Source organism: Podarcis muralis, chromosome 10, assembly GCF_964188315.1.
Source record: "Podarcis muralis chromosome 10, rPodMur119.hap1.1, whole genome shotgun sequence".
Taxonomy (NCBI): domain Eukaryota; kingdom Metazoa; phylum Chordata; class Lepidosauria; order Squamata; family Lacertidae; genus Podarcis; species Podarcis muralis.
The window spans coordinates 50,035,380-50,046,189 of NC_135664.1; the positions used below are offsets into that span (position 1 = coordinate 50,035,380).

At 44.2% G+C, this 10,810-nt stretch overlaps 1 protein-coding gene across 1 annotated transcript; it reads right to left on the minus strand.

Moving 5' to 3' along the window:
* Positions 1-1,130: 1,130 nt before the first annotated feature.
* Positions 1,131-10,420, minus strand: HMOX1 (heme oxygenase 1). The gene is made up of 5 exons (XM_028746022.2): positions 10,135-10,420; positions 8,929-9,049; positions 4,804-5,295; positions 3,261-3,369; positions 1,131-1,940 (listed from the first exon to the last, which is right to left on the minus strand). Exons 1-5 carry the CDS (start codon positions 10,152-10,154, stop codon positions 1,813-1,815), a joined length of 870 nt encoding a protein of 289 aa, XP_028601855.2. The 5' UTR covers positions 10,155-10,420; the 3' UTR covers positions 1,131-1,812.
* Positions 10,421-10,810: the final 390 nt, after the last annotated feature.

Genomic DNA, 10,810 nt, shown 5'->3' on the forward strand with positions numbered 1-10,810 from the left:
AACAAAACATTTTCCTTGGCCAAACTATGGTAAAGTAACTGTTGCCAATATAGTCAAACATCGGTTGTCGAACGTAATCTGTTCTGGAAGCCCGTTCAGCTTCTGAAATTTTCGACAACTGCACTCAAGCAGAAGCCGTGTCGCACGTTTGGCTTCCGAGAAACATTCAAAAACCGGAGTATTTACTTCCGGGTTTTTGGTGTTCAGGAGCTGAAACATTCCAAAACAGAGGCTTTCAGGAGCAGAGGTTTTGACTGTATTGCAAATTACTAATCCTCCTTTACAGACATGAACTAGTATACACAATAGCCATTAACATCACATTTATGGTTACTAAACAAATTTCTTGAATACAGGTGCTTGTGAAGCAACACATCACCCTGTTCTTAAACACTGGATGTCAATCCTAGCTTTCCAGGGATTTTACAAAGAATTAATTTGCAAATAATACCGATGGACTTAACAAACTACAAGTTAACCACAAATTGTCCCACAGACTATCAAGCAAACTTGTTTCTCCAAAATTTAGTTATGTTTCTAGCTGCTCTTGCCTTGTGACTTTGTAGTTTGATGAGTGCCTATGGTGTGGGTGGCTAAACAAACTATGGCTAATTAAGGGTGATGGGTTTGCATGTAATACCAAACTATCATTAAAACCAGCCAAGGTTCATAAATTAACAGCAAACCATGGATTCAGATCATGGTTTGCTGGCAGTAAACAAACTAGTGAAGCCACTGGGCACTTAATGCTAAGCCATGATTTAATAAACCATGGCTTAGTGTCATGTGCAAACTTGACCAGTGCTGAGCACATTGTGCCTGCGTTTTTTCCCCAAATAAGAAATTGTGGGTTATTATTTTGTTTGTTACTATGTTAAATATTTTTGTGTTTTTATATTGTAAACTGCCCTGTGATCCTTGGGTGAAGGGCAGTATAGAAATAAAAGAAATAAAATAAACAAAAACAAAGATTCAACAGTTTTGTCTTTAGACAGAAAGGTAAGTTAGTTTTAAGGCTGAGCGCTAATCAGCCCAATATCCTTTCAGCATCAGTTAATATAGTACACAGGAAAAGAAAAATGCTCTACTCACGATTTGCTAAAACATTAAAATCAGAAGGATACAGTTCATTCTACTCACAGGGAGGTTTAATGATTGAGCACATAATTTATAAAAGGCAAGTTACAGATGCAAGAGAATATATTCCTCCCCCCAAAAAAATACAGGACCGAGGTACAAATGCATTTCAAAAACAAACAACATTACATAAAACAGAAACATCATTACATAAAATCATAGTTTGAGCAATGCATTTTTGTCTCAGGATAAGGAGAAGCAAGCAACACAACATTGGACCAGCTTTGTGCCCATCAGATATTTTGGACTACAACTCCCATCATCCCCAGCGAGCATGTGGCAGCTAGGGCTGATGGGACTTGTAGTCCAAAATATCAGGGAAGGGGCATCAGGTTGCTGAAGTCTGCAGTAGACAGTACTATGACATAACACTAGGCAAAGTACCAGGAGCAACATTTATTCCTCAGTTGTCCCAGCTGGCAAGTTATCAGTCTTTATGGCTCCCTCTCGCATTTCAATATCTTTAGAAATGTTTGCCGCACCAGCATTTGATTTGACTTTCTAAAGTCCTTTAAGAGTCTTTTTGTGTCACTTGTCAAGTTAGTGATGTGAGAAGAGCTGACCTTAGATCGCCCAAACTAGGCCATCTAAGCAGGCTTTCTTCCACAAGGAAAAGGACTGTTAGTTCAGGATGAGGCAGGTGCTGGTGAAAGACATGGCTGAGGTTCCTTCTGCTCACATGGCATACAAGCCCACACCGACAGTTGTTGCCAAGAAGAAGATGGCGAGAGCCCAACGCAGGAGCGGCGTGCTGGGTAGCATCTGCTGATGCCCCATCTGCACACGGTCACTTTCCTTTGGACCTATATTAAGAGAATGGAAATTGGTCAGGTTGGGAGCTTCGTTTCCAGAACATTCAGCAATGCTCCAGTCACGCTGATGACACCACTGGGTGCGAGGCAGGTACATTGAGCAGAGCAGCCACCAGAGATTAATGATACAGGAAGGTAATATTACAGAGCGCTGGTACAGTTGAGCCAGCTGGGTGGACATAGCCTTGCAAGCAGGTGGTTACAGAAAGCAAAAGGGAGAGCCAGCATAGCGACTTTTCTGACTTTGCGTTTCAGAACTATAAGGCTTGCAGCCCTACATGTGCACCTACAGGCATAAATCTCATTCAACAAGGTGGAATCTTATTTCATTTAAAGAACTGGGCTGTGCATTCTGCAGCACAGAAATCGTAGGGAGCTGGGTGGAAGGAGGGATTGTGAGAGAAGGAGAGACTTTTAAAATAACACTTTGGCCTCTTCAACTAACCAGGTGTCCTGGGGCCCTTAGGGGGCCTCTTAGGAAGTTCATCATGGCAAAGGGGACATCCATCTGACCCCACCTGGTAGCCTATGGAGCCGCAGTTGCTTCAGTGCTTGTTTTCCTCTTCCTACCCCATTCCTTTTTCCTTTTATATCATGTATATTAGATTCTGAGGCTGTGAGCAGAGCCTTTCTTATCTTTTGATATATATACAACACTGAAGCACCTCATAAGAATTTATTAATGATAACTGCATGGTCCACACACATTTTCTAATGGAAAGTGGCTATGATAGGAACCACTCCTCTTTCCATTACAGTGGTTCCTCGGGTTAAGAACTTAATTCGTTCTGGAGGTCCGTTCTTAACCTGAAACTGTTCTTAACCTGAGGTACCACTTTAGCTAATGGGGCCTCCCACTGCCAGTGCGTGATTTCTGTTCTCATCCTGAAGCAAAGTTCTTAATCCAAGGTACTATTTCTGGGTTAGCGGAGTCTGTAACCTGAAGCATCTATCCTCAAGAGTCTGTAACCTGAGGTACCGCTGTATTTAGAAGATCCAAGGGGAAACGGAGCTAAAAGGAAGGGAGCTTGCCTTGGGAGCATAGTAGGCAGGGTCAGAAGCCAAGTTACTACTGCCTGTCATGGGCATCACAAATGGCTGCCCCTGATGGCGAGGCCCATGCCAGCACAAATATCTGTCTTGGGAAGGTCCTTAGCTTACCTGATACCCTGGAGGGCTGAAGCCAGGCCATGTAATGGGAAGAACTAAGCTAAATGGATCAGTGTTCTGATAAGGCAGCTTCCTAGGATGATTGCTGCAATCGATGTGGCTGGAAGATGAGGAATGGCTCAAATTAAGAAGTTATCTTACTGTGAGTTCTGTTGATTCCTCTTGTGTGAAGGTCTAGTTTTGGTTCCTCAAGGCGGAGGTTTTCTGTGGTTTGCCCTTGGCTTGTCAGTCTCTGCAACTCCTTGAACACCTGAGATAGATCACCGTTTTGTTACTGAAAAGCATTCTATCCCTTTTTAGGATTTTGCAAACCATCACCACCACAACCCATCTTAATAAAGTCTGAAGGTCCTCCAATCTTCTTCACTTGCTTTCATCTTTATATTGGAGCGTGTGAACATCTACCTTTCATTATAAACCTGCTGAGAAACACCGATCAAATCTTCCAGTGCATATACTGTACAAAGGCTATGAATGCTGGTCCTTGCATACATGTGTGTCCGTATCCCTATGTGAGTAAGTTGCAAATGAAGAAAGATGTAGGGACAGCACCAGTTGCATCAGGAAGCTGGGCTGCGTACACACCACACACTTCCCCTCTAGGATCCTGGGAACTGTAGTTTGTTAAGGGTGTAGTTAAGAATTGTAGCATTGTGAAGGGTAAACTGCAGTTCCTAGGATCCTCTGTGAAGGATGTTCTTTAAGTGGTTGGTGTGTGTGCAGCCAAACAAAAAGTGAGCTAGCTTTAGTATAAACCCTCCAGACTGAAGAAAGTTTGATCATAATGGGAATGGAACTTCTTAGTTCCTTCTGGAGAGGGAAAGAAATAATAAACCAGGCCATCCACCAACTGCGTATGTACTTAGTTTTTAAAGGCTCGTTGACAAATGTTGATCCTGTTGTTGTTTAAAATTAATTTGGAGGTTGGAAGAGCTGGACTCAAGATAAATCACAGCCTGTCAACAAACTCAAAGACCAATCAGGACAGACTTAAATAGCTGCTGCCTTTTAGAATTTTCAAAAGTACTGTGCCCACCACTTTTTGTCCCGACAAACCTCGTATGACCTGTGATCCTATGGATGTAAAAGTAACTTACAGCAACCATGTCTACTCAATTATCCTTAATTTAGTGGGGCTTACTTCCAAGTAAGTGGAGTTAGGATTTCAGCCTTACAGTTCAATCCTATCAATGTCTATTTAGATGTAAGTGACACTGATTTTAATGGGGCTAACTCCCAGGGAAGTTGATGTAGCCTGCAAAGAATGTTCCAAATTAACATTTTAAGACTGGAACAAGTATTAGGTATTTATGACACTGTTTCTGTTTGGATTTTTTCTAATAGACTAACACAGCTGCCTGCATTTTTTGTTCTCAGACTGGCTTCTACCATAACCCCATTACCAATATCATAATCATCTCCTATTTTTTCTCTTTTTGTTCAACACTGAGGCTAAGGAAAAGCTGTACATAAGTCAAATGTTAGTTTATTGCTTTGTAATTGATCCTACTTAAAAAAAATGTCTTATTTCAATGACCCAGATTCACCTTACAAAAATAAATCTCTAATCAGAAGAAGCTCGGTCAGCTCTTAGAAATGTTCACCAACTCCTAAGAGTGTCAACAGAGATGTTATTGTGACTTTCAAGAGAGTTATGGACCTCATGGCAAAGCTGATTACTCACTTCTATATTCAGCAGGAAAGATCTCTTGGCCTCCTCAAGTATTCTCTCCTCAGTAGCTGAGTTCATGGGGAGACTGTTCATCCGCGCTCGATACAGCTGCTTGAACTTGCTGATGTTGGTGACTCCAGGGAAGTTGAAGAACGACAGCCCTTCTCCAGTGCTGGGCAGATGGAACATTTTCTGAGCGATCTTCTTCAGAATCTGACCCCCGGACAAATCTCCCAAGTATCGCGTGTAAGCATGGGCCACCAAAAGCTCAGGTTCGTACTGGCCCACGTGGTGTAGCCTGTCCACGTATTTCTGAGTTGCCTCGTGACACTGGATCTCCTTCCTCCACGTGGGGCCATAGAAATACTCCAAGTCTTCCTCCAAAGCTGCCCTGCGATTGAGCTCGTTTGGGAAATAAACAGGGGCATAGACTGGGTTGTCTTTATTCCGCTCAGACTCTTTCTCCAGGGCAACATAGACGTAGTACAGAGAAGCCAGGTACAGCTGAAACAAAGGATGGAAGGGAGGGGAGAAGCTTAGCTGCAAGTCTTCCTTTGGCCATACAGTGGGGTAGGAGAGCTGAAAATAATTCCAATACAGTATATTTTGCATCTGGCAACCAATGTGCCCCTTTGGTTTCAGATAGTACATGTGTAGAAGAGTCTAAAAAGCCCAGGACACAAATTTTCACGGCCCTCTAGCGGCTATGGTGGCTCATTTACCAGAAGTAATGTATTTAGCATTAACTCTGGGAGTGTATACTAGGTTCTGACCAAACTAAGCCTCCTGATGTATATTGTGCTCCAGGAGGCTTAGTTTGGTCAGAACTGAGTAGACACTTCTGTGTAGAGAACCTATTGTGTTCAATCCCTGGCACCTCAGACTTGAATTAGATGGGATGGCAGTTGTTCCATGTGCTTAAACATGGATTGCAGGGCTGGCCATACCATCCAATGCTGGCTTTGCCCTAGCAGAAAACATTTCCATTTGCACAAGGTGGGGCACCCAGTTTCCACTGATCTCTCTTAACTTTGGGCCACAGTGGGCAAAACTAAGTTGTTGCTGCACTTGGATCCTGCCTGTAGGCTAAGGTTACCAGATTTTTTTCAATGAATCCACGGACACTTTTCAACTTCAATGGATTTTGTATGGGGACTGATTTGTAAATCCGGGGACTGTCCCTGGGAAACAGGAACGTCTGGTAACCTTACTGTAGGCGTCTCATAGGCATCCAGTTGATCACTGTGAGAACAGGAAGCCAGACTAGTTGAGACATTGGTCAGATCTATTTGGGCTCTTCTTATGAGTGCCCCACCTTGTGCAGGTGAATTTTCCATCAGCAAAAAGCCACCACTGAATACAACACAGCAAATCTGTCAAATCTACCTGCACCTTCCTTTATAGAAGCATTTGGACTTATCTCTACGTTGCTGCTTTACAAACTCTTTGGTAAAGTACTTTTTGTCCCTGTTGCAAATACAAAACGCACACACAACTAAATACATTTTAAACATTAACCAAGTTCCATGAAAAATTTGAGGTGCTTCCAGACTGTTGATATGTTGTGGGTTCAAACACATTCCAGTAAATTCAGATTGCACCATGACAGTCAATATGGAACAAAGCCCATTCTCTCTCTTCCCTCCTCCAAATCCGATAATTTTGCCACAAGGTAAGTGGTGGGAAGAAATGAACTGGAAATTCTGGAGTAATATTTGCATGATGCAAGGTCATCTAACGACTCCACAAACAGATGTTCACTGTAGCCAATATATAACCACCCCACAAACTTTGTGCAAACAATTCAGGATGAATGCTTGATGAACAGGTTGCCTGGAAGTGACCCTAGCCTAGCTAAACACAGTAAGCAAGGCAGTGCAGCAACACATTGGCCAACCATTAGAGGAAAGTATTTTGAGACCCACACTCAAAAGGTCTCTCACATGGAAGTTATGTTTCATAGCTGCATGATTCCCATTCATCTCAATAGTAACTGTGGCTAATAACACATCCCTTCTACAGCTTCTTTTGACCTCAGTTCAGCATCTGTACAGGCAAGGAGAATGCAAAGGACATGCACTGTGGGTGAGAAAGATTCTAGCACTAGTTTAGGTGTCTGGACTGTCTGTCCCATTCTGGATCTCTGTACTCTATGTGATGATTATGGCACAGTTGGGCAAAAGAGCAGCACAGTGGGATGCAGCCACCAGTATGAGCTGGGATAGCTCAGTCAGTAGAGCATGAGACTCTTAATCTCCAGGTCGTAAGTTCGAGCCCCACATTGGGCAAAAGATTCCTGCATTGCAGGGGGTTGGACTAGATAACTCTCATGGTCCCTTTCAACTCTACAATTCTATGATTCTAAGGTCAAATAGAGATGGTGCATCTGAGCCTGTTCACAACTGCCTTATGAACACACCCTAATACCTTCACACAAAACTTCCCTTTAGTCAACCAGCAGTGCAGGCTATTATTGCACATCCCAGATGGCGACTGGGTGTGCGTTTTGACCTATATAAAGCCCTTGAAGACCTGGATTTCCACACAACTGAGAAGCGGTCGCCTTCTAAGAGGCCCATTGTGAGCTTCCACAAAGTGACCAAGAGGAAAATTTGACACCAAACACATGTCAAATGGTTTCTCTCTCTCTCTCTCTCTCATTCCACATTTGTGTGATCGCCTTCCCTTGACATGGATTTATATGACTGATTATCTTTCGGAACTTGATGGAGGGCCATAGCTTCGGGATAGAGGAATTGCCTTGTGGACAGGAAGTCCCAGATTCAGTCCCTGCCATCTGCAAATAGAGCTGAGAGAGACTTCCCGTCTGAAACCATAGAGAACGACTGCCTGTCAATGTAAACAGTTCTGCGCTTGGTCTGGCCCAGTGTAAGGCACATCCCTATGTTCCTAAGCACCAAAATTGGTTGGGTTTTCATGGTTGAGATCAGTATCTTCTGCTTCAATACCTCTCTCTCTCTCTCTCTCTCTCTCTCTCTCTCTCTCTCTCTGTATAATTTCAGAAAGCAATGGATTGTTGAACCAACTCTTTATGACCTGCCATCTTTATGCTCTCCCTGCCCACTGCATTGGTCTGTTGTAAGGGAAACCAGCCAATCGACAAAGAACGGAAATCTCATGGCAATTATAACTGTGTTTTTGCTGGGTAATGTATAAGTCACCTCTCCAGAATTTCACCATGGCTGCTGCTACCTCCTGCCCCCCCCCCCCCGGCTTTGCTCAATCTGTGTTTGTGCTTCGTGCCACCTCATTCGGGACTTACGCCTAATAATTACCTCTAACTGGTTATACTAGAAGGTTCAGCTCATTAGCATTTGTTTAATAAGCTAGTTCCAGTAGCTCAGACGGGCACACTTGGAAGGCAGATTTTGCTCAAGTTCCGAAATGAACCCAGAAAATTATGCCCTTGCCTGCGGCGTCAAACAGAATGAAAATACAGCAGTTCAGCAATACACGCCCAGGAAATGAAAAAAGTGCAGTTTCTGTGAGGTCAGAGAAGGGCTAGGAAATCTTTCTGTCAAGAGCTACAATCCCTTGGGAGTGATCTGTCAGGGCTCATACTGTTGCAGTGGGGAAAGCCGTAGTGAGTGGGGGCTAGAGCAAAAAGTGGGATGGATGGACAGCCCATCTTCTCTCTTTTTGTCACCCCTTTTCTCTCTCAATGTACCCCCCTCTTCTCTCTTTCTGCCCCTCCTCTTCTCCCTCCCCCCTCTTTCCCCCCACTTCCTTCCTCTGCCCCAGTGGACTGCTGGGGAAGGTCAGATTGCTCTTGCCATGGCAAAGGTCTGAAGGGATCACTTGCTGATGGTTTCTGTTCCTCTTTCTCTTTCTCTTTCTCTTTCTCTTTCTCTTTCTCTTCCTCCTCCTCTTCCTTCCATTGCTTTCTCTAGACCAGTGTTTCTCAACCCTGGGTCCCCAGATGTTGTTGGACTACAACTCCCATCATCCCTGAGCTCTAGCCTTGCTAGCTAGGGATGATGAGAGTTGTAGTTCAACAAGTCACAGATTGACTGATTTCATAAAACGTATATACCGCTTGATTGTAAAACAAGACTCTTCGAGGTGTTTAAAGTCTTCCCCGCCCCCCGCTCTGGAATAAAAACTCAGGCACAGTACCTTGAATTCATGAAGTGACATCTGCCCCTTCTGGAACCGCATCATGAAATCTGTGGTCTCTGCCTGCTCATGCACCTCTTTGGTGCTTTCTTTCAGGGCTTCTGACAGGTCCTGAGACATTCTGGTGGGGGGGGGGGAATTCAGTGTTAACTTAAGCATCTTACATACCAGCACTTTTGCACAGAAGTAAACTGGCAGTCTGTGGCAAAGCAGGATAAATTAACACCCAGGATAAATTAACATCCTCAGTTCCTGACAAGAAAATGGACCCCTTTGTTCTTCAGCAAGGGGCTGCATACGCACCATATAATTAAAGCACATTTTCCCCCTCCAAGAATCCTGGGAACTGTAGTTTACCCACCAGAGAACTACACTTCCCAACATCTTTAACAAGCTACGGTTCCCAGGATTCTTGGGAGGGGAGATATTCTGAATGTGCTTTGAATGTTTGGTGCCTATGCAACTAGAAATATGCAATTCAGATACCCGCCCCCCCAATGGCATGCCTCTGAACAACAAAGTCTTTAACAAATAAGAAATGTATATTGGTATAATAAGCTTTCATGAGTAGTCTAATTCTTCATATGCATTAAACGTTAGCCTCAGTTGTCAGGTGTTATATGCATGCAGGCGTCGAGAGAAACAGTGATGCCATATAACACTAAAAGTACAAATGCAAAAGTACTCTATTCATGAGATTTCTTCTGCCCTTCACCACAAGGTCCCAGTTTGAAAAATAAAATGAAGCCATTCCACAGCAAAATCAAAATATCTGACAACAGAGGTAGGTCCCACAAAATGACGTACATTTCAAACACACTGCTCCACAGAGAATCCTGGGAGCTATAGTTTGTTGCTTGGGAACTGTAGTTCTGTACAGATTCCCGTGATTCCTCGGGAAAAACAATGTGCACAAGATGTACGGTGTATATGCAACCAGAGGCCAAGGTAAAGGGGTGCATCCTCAGCATGTGATGGAAGCCATACCAATGAAGGTGCCAGACGGCACACATCTGGGTGAGAAGGGTGTCCCACAGTGCTAGGTGCTGCCACAGAGAATGCCCTCTCCTGGGCAACACACACACCGCACTTCCGAGGATGCTGGAGCTACCAAGAGCCTCCCTCCCTCCCTGCTAATCGTAACACCTGAGAGAGTCTGTGTAAATTCCTTCGAAGGGTTGTTTCCAGCCCAGGATTGCCACTCACCTTTCAGAGCGCTGTGCCATTCTCCTCGCTTTGTTATTCCGCGGCCGCTCTCTTTCTTCTCTTCCTCTTCACTCTCGGCTCCTTGCTCCCTTTCTCTCCAGAGTTTGAGAAGCTACTGAGTTAGGCATCTGGTCTCCCCGCATCTTTCTTTATACTTTTGCTCCGAGGTCACGTGCTCAGCCCGGGGAACATCTGACCTCACTGTACAGTTCTCTTTCACCACGCACGTGCACGCGCACATACTCCCCTCGATGAGGAAGCTGAACCCGTCCCTCTTCTTCCTCCTCTGGGAAAGGGAAGGAGGAGGGAGAGTCAGCTGACGCAGCTTGACAACTAAGCACAACAACAGGATGTCAAGTGAGAGACATCTCTCTCAAGAATCCTGGGCATTTTGCCCAGGCTGGTTTTAACTCCTTGTCTTCCATCTAAGTCAGGTTAACCTGGAATATTCTCAAGTATGGAATACTAGTACAAGGACTCGTGAATATCTGCCACTGCTTTCATGCAAACACTGGGGAGAAACAGCTTTTCGGTGCATTAAGTATTTTTTTTAATCAATATGATGATTCATTTATTAATTGTGTTCCCCACCCTTGAGAACTATAGCTCAGTAGCAGAGCATCTGCCTTGGAGCCTCAGGTTCAGTTCCTGGCATCTCTGGGTACAGCTGGGAATG

Coding starts and splice junctions, on each gene's coding strand:
- HMOX1 (XM_028746022.2), bottom strand. CDS start 10,154: ATGGCACAGCGCTCTGAAAG. Junction 9,050..10,134: donor ATGGCACAGCGCTCTGAAAG/GTGAGTGGCAAT, acceptor CCCCCCCACCAG/AATGTCTCAGGACCTGTCAG. Junction 1,941..3,260: donor AGGAATCAACAGAACTCACA/GTAAGATAACTT, acceptor CTCTTAATATAG/GTCCAAAGGAAAGTGACCGT.